Source organism: Sturnira hondurensis, unplaced genomic scaffold (assembly GCF_014824575.4).
Source record: "Sturnira hondurensis isolate 20B ecotype Veracruz unplaced genomic scaffold, ASM1482457v3 Scaffold0007865, whole genome shotgun sequence".
In the NCBI taxonomy this organism is placed as follows: Eukaryota; Metazoa; Chordata; class Mammalia; order Chiroptera; family Phyllostomidae; genus Sturnira; species Sturnira hondurensis.
The window spans coordinates 3,771,230-3,787,210 of NW_028080496.1; the positions used below are offsets into that span (position 1 = coordinate 3,771,230).

At 59.8% G+C, this 15,981-nt stretch overlaps 2 protein-coding genes across 6 annotated transcripts; both read left to right on the plus strand.

Annotated features, from left to right (window-relative positions):
- The first annotated feature begins 272 nt into the window (after positions 1 to 272).
- On the plus strand, positions 273 to 5,560 carry PEX11A (peroxisomal biogenesis factor 11 alpha). Of its 4 annotated transcripts, XM_037053629.1 has the most exons (4): positions 2,141 to 2,567; positions 3,256 to 3,371; positions 3,472 to 3,949; positions 4,889 to 5,560. In XM_037053629.1, exon 4 carries the CDS (start codon positions 4,939 to 4,941, stop codon positions 5,458 to 5,460), a length of 522 nt encoding a protein of 173 aa, XP_036909524.1. In that variant the 5' UTR covers positions 2,141 to 2,567; positions 3,256 to 3,371; positions 3,472 to 3,949; positions 4,889 to 4,938; the 3' UTR covers positions 5,461 to 5,560. The 4 variants fall into 4 exon arrangements, with proteins under 4 accessions (XP_036909522.1, XP_036909524.1, XP_036909523.1 ...); XM_037053627.1 differs by lacking the exons at positions 2,141 to 2,567; positions 3,472 to 3,949 and adding an exon at positions 273 to 422; XM_037053628.1 differs by lacking the exon at positions 3,472 to 3,949 and having other exon boundaries at positions 4,760 to 5,560.
- A 1,738-nt stretch (positions 5,561 to 7,298) lies between these two features.
- Positions 7,299 to 13,895, plus strand: PLIN1 (perilipin 1). 2 transcript variants are annotated; one of them, XM_037053623.1, is made up of 9 exons: positions 7,299 to 7,413; positions 8,052 to 8,110; positions 8,685 to 8,889; positions 9,650 to 9,732; positions 10,319 to 10,583; positions 10,794 to 10,966; positions 12,248 to 12,445; positions 12,698 to 12,955; positions 13,393 to 13,895. In XM_037053623.1, the coding sequence occupies exons 2-9, from the start codon at positions 8,066 to 8,068 to the stop codon at positions 13,717 to 13,719; spliced, it is 1,554 nt and encodes a 517-aa protein (XP_036909518.1). In that variant the 5' UTR covers positions 7,299 to 7,413; positions 8,052 to 8,065; the 3' UTR covers positions 13,720 to 13,895. The 2 variants fall into 2 exon arrangements, with proteins under 2 accessions (XP_036909518.1, XP_036909519.1); XM_037053624.1 differs by lacking the exon at positions 7,299 to 7,413 and adding an exon at positions 7,420 to 7,524.
- The last annotated feature ends 2,086 nt before the right edge of the window (positions 13,896 to 15,981 follow it).

Consider the following 15,981-nt stretch of genomic DNA (forward strand, 5'->3'; position numbering starts at 1 on the left):
CGGGGACACAGGATCTGCGGGGAGGCGCGGCACGTCCGGAGGACTCCCGAGGCCGGGAGACGGCCCCCGCAGACCCCCTCTAGGAGTCTCTGGATGAAGGGAGAGTCCAAGGGCACGTGGGTAGCGGCGGCACTGAGGAGCGGAAGCGGTGGTTTTGCTCACCCGGAGCGTGGCGTGGCGTTGCCTCAGTAACCACAACTTCCGGCCCGGACCGGAAGACCATGAAGTCGATCTCCAGGAAGTGCGACCGCAGAGAGACCCAGCCCCTCCGGCCGCCCGAGCCCAGCCCTCCCCGCGGGGAGCCCGCGGTGTCCCAGAGGACTCGCGACCGAGCCCGGTGGGTCGCTTGCCGGCGGGCCGGGTGCCATGGAGGCCTTCATCCGCTTCACCAACCAGACCCAGGGCCGGGATCGGCTCTTCAGGTGAGTCGGGTGCCCGTGGCGCCCAGCAATTCCCGTCTGCCGACCGGAGGACTTTGGGTCCAGCCCTCTCACCCCGAATTCGGTGGGGGTGGCTCGGGAGCCCCCACCGCCGCGAGCCCACTGCCTGTCACACGAGTCGGAGTCCCCTTCACCGAACACGGGGACACTGGATTCTCAGCCCAGCGTGCTGCAAGCGAGGGTTTTTTTGGCTTTTTTCAAGTAACTTCGGGCCCTGGCCAGGTGTAGCTCAGTTAGTTGGAGTGTCGTCCCCTAAACCGAAAGGTCCCGGGTTCGATCCCCGGTGTGGGCGCCTGCAAGAGGCAACCGATGGATGTTTCCTTTCCAAAAATCAACAAAGAAGCATGTTCTCGGTGAAAATAAATAAATAAACAAACACACTTTGGATTGGCATTTGTGGCTGGGAAGCCAATTTTCAAATACCGTGTGACATGCAAATGGAGTGACATGCAAATGGAGAGACGGAACCGAATTACATCCCTCATGTTGCGTTGTTACCCTGCCTGCCTCCGAGGAGGTGTTGTGACCCTGAAAACGAAATGCAAAACAAATGCGCTGTGAGAGCCCAGGATGAACAACAGGCACACACTATGCTACATTAATGCTAAGTAGTTCACGATGTTCCTTTTGGATGATTCTTGCTCAATAATTTTTTTTAAAAAAAATTACAGTTTGATTTAGCAGCCTTTCCTCCTGTTCTGGGTGTAAAGTGCTAATGCAAACGGACCAGTGAGAATAGCGCCAGTAATGAGACTTTAGGAATTGACCCCAGGCCCAGTGACATTTTCAGTGGGTCATGACCTGCCATCCCGCCCTGTGGGGAGGCTGCTCAAACCACCCCCGTTTCACAGAGAGAGAAACTGAAGCAGAAGGTTTAAGCAGCAGAACTAAGAGATTTCCATGTTCACACTTGGCTCCAGGGCCCACACCTTTAACTGCCGAGCCAAGCGACCTTTCTCCTTAATTTGAAAGGTGTAAAAAATGGTTGCATTATGTACAAGCTTCATTCAGACAGAAGCCTCTGATTCCAGTGGACCCAGACTACCCTGCAAGGTTACCAGCGAGGCTGGTTAGTAAAACAGTTGTTTAGGATCTACTGATGAAGCAAGATCTGAAAGCTCTCATGCCCCTAGCCCAGTTCTCTGGGAAAGCTGCCGCTCCTCCAACAGACTGGCCTCGGGGAAAGGAGGCCTTGTGTTGGGACACATCCCTTGTATTTGTCCAAACTGGGAGTGTGGCCAGCTTGAGCTCTCCGGCCAGCAGGCATGCTCTGAAGTGGGGGATTTTTTTTACTTCATCCCCGATAACAAGTTCACCATTTGGGAAAATGTGCTACATTTTCATTGAGAGTGTAGGGGTCCAGAATGAGTCACCCCAAGATGGGCCTCTGTGATATGTGGGTGATTTTGAGCTAAAGGCAACCAGTGCCCTGCAGGCTCAAGAAGAATTTCTGTCCCGTCCCCGTTAACTACCTGGAAGAATTTAAATTAGGGGCCTTGTGCTTAATAAGAGTTGTCACCAGAGTCCTGGCTGGCATGGCCCAGTGGATTGAGCAATAGTCTTCGAACCAAAGGATCCCTGGTTCAATTCTCGGTTAGGGTACCTGCCTGGATTATGGGCCAGGACCCCAGGAGGGGCCAAGCAAGAGGCATCCATGTATTGATGTTTTTCTCCCTCTCTTTCTTCTTCCCTTCCCCTCTCTCTAAAATTAAATAAATAAAATCTTCAAAAAAAAGGGGGGGTTGTCACCAGAATAACTTTTGATAACCTATAGGGCAGGGCAAACTTCTAATTCTTGACCATCTGTGCATCTTACTGTCCTGAGAACACCCTTCCTCCCCTCTGAAGCCCCAAGGCGCCTTCCCTCATCCTCAGCTCAGAGGGCCAAATATGCCTTAGTTTCCCTTTCTGTGCCCGAACCTTTCATGTCTGTGGAGCTCCCGAGTGAACATATGCAATTAAATGTGGTTGTTTCCTCTGTCTCGTACAGATGTATCAAAGAAGCCAAAAGAACCTTGAGGGCAGAGGAGAGGGTCTTGCTCCCCACAAGAGTAATACTTGTAGTGTGAAAGAAGTCAAACGCAGCCACAGGACAGTAGGAGACTGGCACCTGCTTTATAGATGCATGTAGATGTTTACTTTGGGGACGTAAAACCTCTCATTTCTTATGTTTCTGCTGTTCGGGCCTCGTAATCTGTAGTTGTGGCAATAACCACTTTCTAGGACATTCAGCGTTCTTAAACAGGAGTCTGCCTTTTATATAAAGTACTGGTTGGTTTGGGAAGACAACGACCTAAACTTCGTCATGACACGGTGTGTGGTTGGGCCTTATGAAACATGAAGCGGTGTTCCAACCGCAGACTTTTCCTTTGGTTGTCATTCGTGGCTCCCGTCACATTAGCACTTGGTTAACTCCATGGGGGGAAAGTTCATTTTAGAAACCAGCAGAATCATCCTGCACTTGAGAAAATAAAGCCTGTGAATCTTTGCTGACTTAACATGCGGGGTTTCCGTGCCGTGTGTCCCCCGGGACGGTGTCCGCTGCTCGGTGCCAGCAGAAGGCCTCCCGGGGGCTGCTTTCCACCCGTCCCCCGGCTTTCCTTCGCCACGTTTGTGTGCATTTCCATCCCAGGCTGTCCCCTTTGGCCCCGTGGAGGGCCTGTTGCAGGAGTTTGCTCTCGCAAGAGCTGCTTGCACGAGACGTTGCCTTGGAAACCCCACCTTCAGCAGGACAGGTTTCTCCTTTTCTTACCTCGTGAGCCCGTTTTATTTGGTTTGTAAATCATTGTCCTCCTTTTTTTTTTTTCCATTTCAGAGCCGCTCAGTACACATGCATGTTGCTTAGATATTTGTTAGAGCCTAAAGCTGGCAAAGAGGAGGTGGTCACGAAACTCAAGACACTGGAGTCCAGTGTGAGCACTGGCCGGAAATGTAAGTACCCTGCCTGCCCTCCGAGGGACAGCGGCTGCTGGCTCGGACCCTCGGACTTTATAGTTCACCAAACACTTCCTGGGTTGTTCACCTCTCCTAGGCAGCCAGGCTTGCCGACCAAGTCAACCACTGAGTCTGTCCACGTGGGACGACCGGCCAAAAGGGTCGAGTGTTTCGCTGCAGAGCCCTCCCAACCCCCCTGCTCTGTGCGCATGTGCTGCCTCGGCACAACTTCTGGTTGGTCACAGCCCGTGGGACGCGCACGGGGGTCCCTCGCGTTCTCTACAGGACAGAGCAGCTGTGTCCTGGCCCCCTGCCTTTCTCTTCCTTCTCTCCTGGGGTCGCTAGAGGACATGTACGGATGCACGTTGGTAGACCAGTGGTGGCGCGGGTTGGTGTTGAAGGTGACAAGTGGGGTCAGTGTTTTGTGCCCATTCTGTCCTTCGGCCTGGGAAGGGACACTGGGAAACCCCATGTTTCCAGGAGTGGTCACCTGCCTGCCCCCCAGAGGTTCGAGGAGAGCCGGATGTTGCCCCTGCAGGTCCGTGGAACGTAGCAGTCAGGTGCTGAAGTTACTGGTGAGCACCGGCCTCTGTAGTCGAGGTCCTGAGTCTGTGGGAGAGCCCAGATCACACGGTGTAAGTCGTGCGGTCAGACTGAGTGCAGACGTGTTGGTAGGGGAAGAAAAAGAGGTGTTTCAGAGGATGTGGACCTGAAGGCGCGGATGCGAGAGGAGGAAAGAGAACCTTCCCGAAGGGCGGTTTCCTCTAGTGAAGGCTCAGAAGTGAGCCAGTGTGGTATTGGAGGATTAGTCAGAAACCTAGCTTGACAAGAGGAGACTTAAGTTGTCACCTCACTCTGGGTGGGTGCCGCTCACTCTGAGTGTGTGATCAGTGTATAAATAGTTGGCCGATACGTCCCTGATGAACTGAATTACAGCTTGGATGAGGACATGCCTTGGCATGGTTGACTCAATTCAAACAGGAGTCACATGGGTCCATTTTATGAGTCACCCTGTCCCTAAACCCTACCGTCTTTCCTGCAGTATGGAGTCAGGGGTTTGCACCAGAGAATTGGCAAGTGGATAATGGTTTTTTTTTTAAGCAATCTTGTGTGTTGAAAGTACAATAAATAAAATGTAAGGCACCAGACTCTCCAAAAAAATGTGGCATCTGGAGTTTGTGTGGCCATAGTGCCTTTCTTCCACAGACGTGTGTGTCGCAATGGTCAGATGGGGCGGTGCGCTGTCGAGGTGCACACGGGAGAGTATGCTGTGGGCCATGCTAATGCTAAGGGCTCCCGGCTAAAGCGCCACTGTCTTTGTGCCTTCCGGGATCATTGTAGGTGTCCATGACATGCCCTAGAGTCTTTGTCCTCTCCTGAGCGAGGACGGAGCCTCGAGTGACAGCCTGTTGTGAAGACCCCCGCCGGCCCCCATTCCTGATGCAGGGGCCCTGCCCTCCGTCCTGACGCGCGCTGCTCGAATAACCCCCGACCGCTGTGGGTTCCTCCTGCAGGGCTCAGACTAGGCAATGCGGTGCACGCCCTGCAGGCCGCTCAGCAGAGCATGCGCGCCTCGGCCCTGGTGCCCCGCGTGTGCCTGACGCTCGCCCACCTCAACCGCGTGGTCTTCTTCGTCTGCGACACCGTACTCTGGGGGAGGAGCGTCGGGCTGGCCCCTGGCATCGACCGAGAGAAGTGGCACCTGTGGGCCACGCGGCACTACTGCTGCTCGCTCCTGCTGAGCCTGCTCAGGGACCTGTACGAGGTCTCCTGGCGGATGGAGCAGGCGGCGCAGGACCGGGCGGCGAGCGAGAAGTCGCCCTCCCAGGAGCCCCTGGGCTACAGCGTGGCTGACGAGGAGACGGAATGGCTGCAGTCCTTCTTCCTGCTCTTGTTCCGTTCCCTGTGGGGGCACCCGCCCTTGCTCCTGGACACGGTGAAGAACCTCGGCGACATCCTGATTCCCTTGGACCAGCTGGGCATCTATAAGTCCAACCCTGGCGTCATCGGGCTGGGCGGGCTGGTGTCCTCCGTAGCGGGCATCATCACCACGGCCTGGCCTCACCTGAGGCTGAAGACCCCCTGAGGCAGGGCAAATGAAAGGTTTAAAGGGCTGTTTTTCCTTACTCCATATCCTCTACTGGAACAGATTAATTTTATCTAATTAAATTTTTAGATGAAACTGGCTCTCGTCTCTGTGAATGTGTCGTGGGAACGGAGGAGAATTGGAAGGAAGGCAGTCTGCACAGTGGGTAGCGCAAGCCCAGAAGACCCACCCTGTGGAGGAGGAAGGATTCAGGGTAGACCACCTGGGCTGACAGACCCCCAAGGTGACCCCATCGAGACTGCTGCCCGGGAGAGGCCCCTACAGCAGCCCGTCTGTGGGGTTTGGCCTCTCCCCGGCCGTCCGTGATGGTGGCATCTGTGGGGGGCCTTTGGAGAGGACGGTGGTGGGGCATTTGGGGGACACGCCTCTTCTAGAAGCTGTGGGAAGAACCTAGAATTTGAGTGTCCCCGTACCTGCCTCCCTGGGTGTCTTTCTCCTTTTTAATCGATCCCTTCCCACCTCCGAGCTTCCATACTCACCAGCGATTTAAAAACCAAAGACGTTCCTAACAGATGTCCTAGCCAACACACTCACCACTGAAGGTGTTGCCTGAGAACCTGATCTTCAATAATGAATATCTGGGTGCCGTGCTCACTTTTGGGGTCCACTGTGCTGGTGCGGTGGTGGGGGGCTGGCCCATGGGCCTGGGGAAGGGAGGAAGGTACCCGTGTCCTTGAGGCTGCAGCAGACGGGCTTTCTCTGGGGGGCCCTGCCCGCCCTTTCCCACGCTCCCCTCTCACCCACATCCTGGACTCGCCTCCGCCTCGGCCAAGGACCGGCCCTGGCAGCAGCGCGTTCAGGCATGAAGCCCAGTGCTCCGTCTGGCCCTCGGCCACGGCTCCAGAGGCGGGGCACTGCCCTTTGGCCCAGGTTCACCCTCCAGACACGGCCCCATGGGTCACATGTCCTGGACCTCAGAGCCGGGGCAGAGGCCACCCCCTCAGAGACTCCCCTTCCTCTCCATCACTGCCCCACGTTTGGAAGCCCAGGTTGGAGCCATAAGCACTGAATGTGTTGGGCATTACTGTACTTCCGTCAGAGGCTCCCTGCTGGACTCTCTCCCCTTCCTGACCTCGTGCTTCCTGCTTTACTGTGTCCCAGGCGCAGAATGGATTCCCGAGGGTCGTCGTCAAACTGCTCTCCCCATCCTGCCTCCGCCTCTCTCTCCATTGCCCATAGCTCTCAGCTTAGATAGATCTGCACCCACGGCAAGGACAGAGAGTTCTGTTCTGTGGCCGCCCCTTTTCACCAAAAGGCCCTCCTCAGACATCCGAGAACTGTGGTTGTGCTGTGGTCCCCCGACACCTGGAGCCCGGGGCTACACCTGACCCATCGCTAAGGAGAGGTGTCGCCAAGGAGGGGTGCGAGGCGACAGCTGTTGGCTGTCGTCCGCCACAGGCGCCTGGTGGGGCTCACTTTCCCAGACTAGACACAGTCCAGGCGGCTCTGCAGCGGCGTGTCCTGGTGGCGTGTCGGACCAGCCGGAGCTCCATGAACCCGGAGATCTGGGCATTTACAAATGGCCCCACAGGACCCTCAGGGAAGAGGAGCCAAAGATCCCGGAGCATCAAAGCTTCCGCATTTAACACCGCAGAGCCCAACACCTGTGTCTGGGAAACAGGTGCTTGAGGAGGGGGGCAGAAACATGGCCCCCAACTGAGAGGCTGTGGCTGCGGGAGCCTGGAGCTCCTCCTGCTGGGCCGTCCACCTCCTTCCTAGTTGGCTGCATCTTACAGAACCTAGGCCTCGCCCCAAGGACCCTGGGTCAAGTAACCATGGCAACCCAGCGACCAGGCTTCCTCCTCTCTGCCCTCCCCCAGCTGGGAGGCGTCGTCGCCGCATTGCTCAAGACTCCTCGAAGGGACTGCAACCAGCACTGACAGAGGCGACACTCTGCAGTTGGGCTCTGGGACTGAGGCAGCGTCAGCCAGAGTGAGTGCGGGTCCCGGGACACCTGCCCGACCTTTCTCACCTGGCTGGGCGCTGAGAGTTCATGGAAAGACGCCGAGGGGCAGGGTCTCCCGGGAATCTTCTGCCAGGAGGGTGGGTGGGTGAGAGGGTAGCGTTGAAGCGATGGTCAGGGGCCACTAGCTTTCCAGACAGCAGCCAGACGGCGGGTTTTACCAGTGACTGCCTTCCCGCTCAGCTGAGCATGCAGGGGGGACCAGCAGATGTACTTGCTTAGAGAGGGAGGATTGAATGTAGAACTTTTTCATTGAAAAGGAAAAAAAGAAAGAAAGACTATACTTGAAACCTACCCTAGTCTGTTTTGGCCTCTCGTCTGAAGAGCCCCTAAACTTCAGCTATGGCCTCTTAACTCTTAAAGTGATCTTCGCTTTCTGCTCCGCACCCTGGACCCTTGTAAGGGCGCCACATCCCTGTGGGGCTCCAAGGCCTGGCTGCTCAGCCGCGACCCGCCCTCCGACCCCGTGCCTCCTGCTCGGGCACTGAGCTCACTCCCCTCCGGGGCAGCCTGGGCCCCGAGGGAGCCTCAGTGAGCTGTGTGCGGGCTGACCCCGTGGGCCCAACACGGTGGGTTTGCTGAGGGACCGGGGCGCTCTGCTTTGTAGCTTGACGAGCGACAATGGCAGTCAACAAGGGCCCGACCTTGCTGGATGGAGACCGCCCTGTGAGTACCCTGGGCTTCCGTGGGGGCGAGGGGTGGACTCGGGGCAGGGAGAGGCCAGAGGCTCAGGGGCCTCGGAGCGGGAGGCACTGAAGCTCAGGGAGTGCTCCATCTTCATTATTTCTGCTCTCACTGCATTTGGCAGGGCTCCGTGAGAGGGTCCTGGGGCAACAAAGGTGCTTCTGAAAAGCTAGGGACTTTGGGGAGAGGGGACAGAAATGCTGGCTGGGAGGGAGCGGAGAGGGGACCTGGGGCAGAAGCCAGTGCCCTGCCCTCGACTGGTGCCACCACGTGCTGGAGCCAGCATGTTGCATGTGTGGGGTGTGTGACAGTGGCCCCTCTCAGTGCCACCGGGATGTAGCCTGTGCTGCTGTGTGTGGGAAGGGGCTGGGGGCAGCGTGTCCGCTGTTGGGTGTCGAGCCTGGGCTGCCAGGCGCCCAGCAGGGTGGCGGGGGGTGGCTCACCAGTGGGCTGACCTCACCAGAGGGCTTCGGGGCCCCAGGGCTACCTTTCTAGGGGGCGGGAGAGGGAGCGGGGCTGTGTGAATGCCTTCCTCCTCCGCCCCGTCCCCTGCCAGGAGCAGGAGAACGTGCTGCAGCGGGTGCTGCAGCTGCCCGTGGTCAGTGGCACCTGCGAGTGCGTGCAGAAGACCTACACCAGCACCAAGGAAGCCCACCCGCTGGTGGCCTCCGTGTGCAGCGCCTACGAGAAGGGCGTGCAGGGCGCCAGCAGCCTGGCCGCCTGGAGCATGGAGCCCGTGGTCCGCAGGCTGTCCACCCAGTGTGAGTCCTTGCGGCCGGCCTGCCAGGCTGTGTGTCCACCTGTTCCTCTGTCCAGTCACCTGACAGAGGCTTGTCTGTCTGCTCCCATGTCTGTCCGACTCATTACCTCGTCTTCTCAGCTACAGCTACAGCTGCCGCGGCCCTGCAGGTGCAGACGTAGATAGAGATGTGCCTCTTCTCCTCTCTAGATGCCCAGCGGGCGTTCCCCTAGGGTGATGGGGACGGGCCAGAGAACAGGCAGGAGGGGCGGGCAGAGCTGTGCAGGCGGCGATGGTGGTGAGGCCGCAGCAGACCAGACACCGCCTCAGCTCTTGGTCCAGCAGCAGGAATTTGCAGGGCCCCTCGGAGGCAGGGCCAGCGGCCGCAGGACCAGCCTGCAGGGCTGTGGGGAGTGGAGGGCCAGGGAGGCCTCTGGGCCCAGTGGCTGACACACCAGCTCGTGACAGGCGGGGGCAGGCAGCACCCTTCGTCCATGCCTGACTGTGAGGGACCAGGGGTTCAGGCAACTTGCAGCTGGCCTGAAGCCGCACATGGCTGCGGCCAGGGCTGCCTCACTCCTGGGCTTCCACACTGGTGGGAGCCAGCCGGTCTCCGGGCGTCATGGTGGAAGGGGCCAGAGGCAGCTGAGGGCCTTGGGCCTCATGAGGCTCTGGAGAGGACAGAGCTGGGGGTGAGGCCCTGGGCCCTTCCTTGGCAGAGAGACCATGGCTGGGCCCTCCTGGTGTGGGGCGGCTCACCACGGCACGGCTCTTTGCCTCAGTCATAGCTGCCAACGAGTTGGCCTGCCGGGGCCTGGACCACCTGGAGGAGAGGATCCCTGCCCTTCAGTACCCTCCGGAAAAGGTGAGCCCCTCCCTCTTTGCCCTGGCCCCCCCCCACTGCCTCAAGGATTGGGGTGCAGCCTGTTGATTCCATGACAGGGCCTGTCCTTTCTGTGGCCAGCACCCTCCAAGGCCGGTGGCGCTGCCTGCCCCAAAGGCCACTCGGTGTGCGTCCTCCTCCCCCCGGGGAGCCAAATGAAGGCAGAGGCTGCCTGGCACCAGCAGCGCAAGGATGGGTCCCCCATTCCTGACCCACCTCTCCCTGAGACACCCCGTGGGCCTGCGCCAGACCAAGTGGTGACCTCAGCCGCCTAAGGTCACAGATCACACAGACCCCAGACTGGCAGTCCCACGTCCTCATGGTCCAACCCTTTGGACCACAAGGCTGGAGAGACCCTCCTCCTGGGTGCATGGTCCCTGGGGGTCTGCTGTGGGCTCAGCTGTGCCAGGGGTCTTGGGGCGCTGGCATCTGAGCTCATCTGCCCGCCACAGGGGTCGAGTTCTGCCCGGGCCAGGTGTGGGGCCTCTAGAGCCGTGTCCTGTGACAAATATGGGTGCCAGTCCCCTGGGCCTCCAAGCAAGCCTGGCCCTCTTCCCACACCCGCCAGATTGCGTCTGAGCTGAAGGACACCATCTCCACCCGCCTCCGCAGCGCCCGCAACAGTATCAGCGTGCCCATTGCCAGCACTTCGGACAAGGTCCTGGGGGCGGCCCTGGCTGGCTGCGAGCTCGCCTGGGGGGTGGCCAAAGGCACCGCCGAGTATGCCGCCGGCACCCGCGCTGGCCGCCTGGCCTCCGGAGGGGCCGACCTGGCCCTGAGTGGCGTGGAGAAGGTGGTCGAGTGCCTCCTCCCTCCAGCCAAGGACGACTCAGGTACCCTCCCAGATGGGCTGGCAGACCCACCCTGGGGAGTGAGGGGCCCCTTGCTGCCTGGGAATTAGCGAAGTTAGCAGGGGAGGCCGCTGGGAGGGGTGAAAGGGAGTGGCCCACATCACAACGGGAGCCCAGCAGAGAGCCCAGCAGCGCCGGGTGGAGCTGGGACAGCGGCTCCTCTGACCCCCCCTCGCCTGTCTCGCCCCCCAGCGCCCACTCCGGAACGCCAGCATCCACGCATACCTCCCAAAACCAAGCCAAGCCTCCTGAGCAGGGTTGGGGCCCTGGCCAACACCCTGTCCCGACACACCTTTCAGACCACAGCGCAGGTGCTGAAGCAGGGCCATGCCCTGGCCATGTGGGTCCCCGGTGTGGCCCCCCTGGTGAGTGTCTGCCCTGAGCTCTGACTGGCCCCGGCCTGCACTGGGACTTCAAGTCTCAGGACAAGGGATCTTGAAGGGGCTGAGGGCCGGTACTTAAGGCTGCAGGGGAAAAGCAAGGCCAGCCTTGTGGGGGGTGGGCCAGGACCTCCCCCATTTCTGTCCCCCATGCTCCCACCTGGGAGGGAGCAGAGACCCCAGCTGCTGTTCCGCATGAGGGTGCGTCATCTGCGATGAACAAGGCTCGGAGTCAGCCCCAGCTGGGCAGTGTCCCAGACTGTCCCCAGGTGTCTGATTTCCCTTCTGGAGGCTTCTAATTTGCCATCTGCCGCCCCAAAGGTGCAGCTGCCCTGCCTGGGCCCAGGGCGGGTTAACTTCTCTCCTCCCCGTCTCGCTGTGTGTCAGCAACTGAGCCCAGAAAAGGAAACAGACACAATACTAAAGCAGAGAGGTCAGCACACACTTCTCAGCCATCCTTTGGGGGACCCGTTCATAAGCATCTTTGGCCTGGCCAATTCTTTCAGGCGAATGTTTGCTGTGAACCCACTGTGTGCTGGCTTCCCTGGCTCCTATAGGAAGGCAGGAGTGGCCATTCCCATGTCCCCTACGCTGGGGGTCGCTAACCAGGGGCCTGCTGGTTTCCCCCATGGACACCCTGGCCCGCCTGATGGTCTCACTCTCAGCGATCTGCCAGGACCCGGGCTCAGGTCACACGCACATCCCCAGTGACCCAGCAGAAATGGGAGCCACGGTCCCCCAAACGGCTATGGGAAGTGCTCCCTTGGCTTTCTCCTTAGCTGAGAGCAGAGAAAACCTGGACGCCCATCACCAGGAGGGGCAGGTGTGGCATATTTCCACGGCAGGATGTCACCCGGGAAGGATAGAGAGGGGTGCCTCATGATAGAAGCCATTCACAAGAGAGAAGCCATTCACGACAACACACTCCATGTTGCAGTCGATTTATGTGCAGTTGAGAAATAGGCAGAACCAGTGAGAGAGGTCAGAATGTGGTCCCCGGCAGGGGGTACCGAGCAGGCAGGGGGCACAGGGAGTCTCCTGGGCCACTAAACATGGTCTCCACCGCGACCTGTGCTGGTCGCCCAGGTGCGCACTCAGAACGGTCCCCGTCGCTGTCCACTAAAGATGTGGGCACCTACCACTCGGTGACAAATTTTAAGAACAGTCTGCTGGAGCTGGGCCCTGTCCCCTCCCCCACCCTGTCCCTGAGGGCGAGGGACTTTGGCTGTGGGGCTGAAGCCAGGGACCCCCCCTTCGCTCCCTCAGAGTAGCCTGGCCCAGTGGGGCGCGTCGGCGGCCATGCAGGTGGTATCCCGGAGGCGGAGCGAGGTGCGAGTGCCCTGGCTGCACAGCCTCGCCGCTGCCCAGGACGAGGACCACGAGGACCAGACGGACACTGAGGGGGAGGACAGCAAGGAGGAGGAAGAGGAGGAAGAGGAGGAGGTCGAGGAGAAGTTCAGTGAGGTGAGAGCAGAGCTGAGTGGGGTGCGGGAGCCCCCCAGGTCCCACAGCCCACAGAGTAGCGAGAGGCCCCGGAGACAGACAGTCAGGGCAGAGGCTTGTCCACGTGTGCAGAGAGGGGAAGTGACCTGCCTGAGGCCACACAGCTAGTGGCTGAGCCAGGGTCCACGTTCTTCCCCCCCAACCCTGGGGGTGGCACGGAGGGGAAGGGTCCAGGATCTGCTACAGGAAGGGCTGACCTGCTCTCGTCCCCAGGTGGCAGCCCAGCCCCGGCCACAGGGCCTCCTGGGCAGTGTGACACAGGCCCTGCACAGGGCCTTCCGGGGCACCGTCGCGGTTGTGACCTGGGCGCCTACCACAGTGCTGGGCACGGCTGGTCGGGTGCTGGGCCTCTCACCAGCCCGCACTGCCGCCCGGACCAAGGGGCGGGCCATGTCCCTGTCGGACGCCCTGAAGGGCGTGACGGACAACGTGGTGGACACTGTGGTGGACACTGTGGTGCACTATGTGCCGGTGAGTCCCACCCCTGGCCCCTGAGGGGCCCCAGTTGCCCCAAGACCTCTCCAGGGGGCTCGGCAGCCAGCTGGTCTACCTTGGGCCCAAAACAGAACCAGGCAGGAATACCCTGACCCTGGCCAGGGCAGTGTGTGGGCCCTGTGGAGCCTAAAACTCGGGCCCCAGGATGGGTCAGGGAGGCCACTGGCCTGCCACTGAAAGACCCCAGGGGTCCAGCCACTTTGTCACAGGGCCTGCCTCGCTGTGGGGGTCTGGGCCATGGAGACCTGCAGAGCAGTCAGGGCCTCAGCTGTCTCCCCTGAGTACTCCATCCAGCTGCACCACCCAGCCTGTGCCCCCCTGACAGCTGCTCTGGCAAGGCGGGACCCAGAGGTGGTGGGTGGGAGGTGCAAGGTGAGACCCACCGGGCCCTGATGGGGCCGCGGGGTCCTCAGCTCCCCAGGTTGTCACTGATGGAGCCCGAGAGCGAGTTCCGGGACATCGATAACCCGCCGGATGAGACCGAGCGCAGGGCATCTGGGGTGCGGCCAGCCAGCCCAGAGCCCACAGGGCGCCCGGCGCAGCTCCGAGGCAGCCTGCGCAGCGTGAGGGCTCAGGGCCTGGAGGATGGAGCTGACCCGCCTGCCGCGCCACGCCAGGCCTTTCCGGCTGCGCCCCGGGAGAAGCCAGCGCGCAGGGTCAGCGACAGCTTCTTCCGGCCCAGCGTCATGGAGCCCATCCTGAGCCGCGCGCAGTACAACCAGCTGCGTAAGAAGAGCTAAGCGCCCCGCCAGCCGCCGCAGCCAGGGAGCCAGGGCCCGTGTCTAACGCGTCCACGACAGCGTTAACGTCTTCAAAGTACTCCCCTGGGCCCCTGCGCCGCGGCACACGTCGTCTTCACGCATCTCTGGGGGCCTTAGCTTGCGGCCAATTTTAAAGAAAAATCTGAGCAGCAACCGGCTTTGATTCTGTCTCACTTGTTTTACTAAAAGGTTCGTTGCCTAACTTAACCTCTCCCAACGGGTGGCCAGATAACATGTGACTAAGATTTAGGTCCATCCTCTGTAGGCAAACAGCTGTCTCCCCTGAGCTGTATGGTGGCACCTGGAAGTCCACCGAGCAAGAGTTCTGGGCACGCTGTCAGGCTCAGAGGCTCCCGAGTGTGCGGCGGCTCAACAGGCTGCTTTGAAGGAGCCGCAGCCGGGTGCAAAAGCCTTTGCTTGTGACAAGGCAGCGACCCTCTGCGTTCCGGTGCCCGCGGCTTCACAGGCTAAGTCCCCGAGTTCGCAGCGCCACCTTCTGGCTCAGGGCGCATCCCTTTGAATCCTTCCCGCTGGTCTTCCACCTGCGCCTTCACCCTGTCACTCGCCTTTGGAATGCTAGTGTCCCTGGTGTGGGGGGACAGTGGTGGTGACCCTTCACCAGAAGAAGTCTATCCTATCGCAGCAGTGTCCGACTTTGGGGCGTCTCTGGGCACACTGGAGGAAGGAGAGTTGTCTTTGGCCACACGGCAAATACACTGCAACACATAATCACCAAAAAGTCCCATCATGTTTAAAGTAAATTTGCGAGTTTGTGCGGGGCTGCATTCACAGCCAGCCCAGGCTGCATGTGGCCCAAGGGCCTCAGGTTCGACACCCCTGCTTTAGAGAATCCCAGGTTCGATTTCTGAAGATGTCAATATTCGGGAAATAGAGGGCATGCATACACATAATGTAAAAATGAGAAACTGTGAGGGGGGGGGTGTCCCCTGGAGGTCCCGGTGCCCCTTTGTGGTCTGTGCACATGTGTGCAAGCTCGAGTGTGTCTGTGCTTTGCACGGGGCTCTCACCACTGGGGGCTGCTCTGCCTGCCTGCTCTTTCCCCTCACAATACTCCTCTGAGACCAGAAATCCTCCTTGCTCTTTTTACTGGCCTCACAGTAGGTGCTTCATAATGTAAGTGATTTCACTAGTTCTCTAATGAAGGGCTTTGAGGTTGTCTCCATTCCCCCCCCCCCAGTGCCAACAGTATTGCAATACACACCCTTAAACAGAATGTCTCAGGTACACAGGTGGACATACATCTCTAGGAGGAACCTGTCACTTGGGACCTTGACTTGTTGGGCGAAAGGGTGTCCACATCTTAAAATTGTGGGACAACCCCAAGTAGGCGTCCAAACCAAAGTCTACTTTCGTTTTCACCCCCAGCTGCACAGATGACCAAGGGCTTGCTCTCCCCCTTCTCTGGGTGTTTCCTATCTGAAGGTGACAGCAGAGGAGAAATGGGGAGGTCAGGTCCTTTGTCACATTGCCACTGACTCAGCCCGCCCTTCTCCCTATGGTCCCTCTGTTAGCTGACAGGACAAATGACCAGTGGACCCATGGGTCCCGTTCCCTTTGCAAATGAGACTCAGAGCTGTGGGCCAGGACTTGTCACCTGGGTCTGGGGCGCAGAAGGGGCACAGCGATGACTACCTGGTGCAGCCAGGGTCCGGACCCCCCCGGAAAGAAGCGGACGGCTATCACCACCCTGAAAACCATGGGGGATGGATCCCTCTTAGCCTCAGAAGGGGTTGTGAAGTCAGCGGAGGAGGTGGGGGCTTCCTGGGACCTGGGGAGGGGGAGCTTTGCTGAGCTCGGAGGGGCGCTTTGCCGAGACTGGGAGCGATGCGGCGGCGAGAGGAGGGAAGGTCGACACCTGATACATGAAAGTGTGAGCGCCGCTGCTTTCCAGGGTCTCGGGGCTGGGAAATCCACCCTCCCCTCGCGGAGCGAAATCATCCCCTGGTTAATCTCCGTGTTCTCACGAGTTACAACTTGCCGTTATGCGACGTGGGCGTCCCGCCCGCGGGCAGGGGGCTTCTCCAGCGCGGAGAATCAGGCCGGCAGTGGGGTCGCTGTGTCCCCGGAATTCGGTGAGCCTGTGCCGGGATCAGCTCCCAGCGCCAGGGACCCAGGCTGCGCTGCGTGAACTGGAGACCCGTGGCCCCGCCCCGGAGGCCCCGCCCCCAGGAGGCCCCCGCCCCCCGGTCCTGCAGGCGGGCAGACTCCGAGGCACCTCCC

Bases quoted from the DNA above. Each gene is read 5' to 3' on its own strand.
- PEX11A (XM_037053626.1), top strand. From the start codon at position 2,431: ATGTATCAAAGAAGCCAAAAGAACCTTGAGGGCAGAGGAGAGGGTCTT. The intron at 2,568-3,255 runs GTAGATGTTTAC...TTTCCATTTCAG, and splicing joins CACCTGCTTTATAGATGCAT to AGCCGCTCAGTACACATGCA. The intron at 3,372-4,888 runs GTAAGTACCCTG...TTCCTCCTGCAG, and splicing joins TGTGAGCACTGGCCGGAAAT to GGCTCAGACTAGGCAATGCG.
- PLIN1 (XM_037053623.1), top strand. From the start codon at position 8,066: ATGGCAGTCAACAAGGGCCCGACCTTGCTGGATGGAGACCGCCCT. The intron at 10,584-10,793 runs GTACCCTCCCAG...CTCGCCCCCCAG, and splicing joins TCCAGCCAAGGACGACTCAG to CGCCCACTCCGGAACGCCAG. The intron at 10,967-12,247 runs GTGAGTGTCTGC...TCGCTCCCTCAG, and splicing joins TCCCCGGTGTGGCCCCCCTG to AGTAGCCTGGCCCAGTGGGG.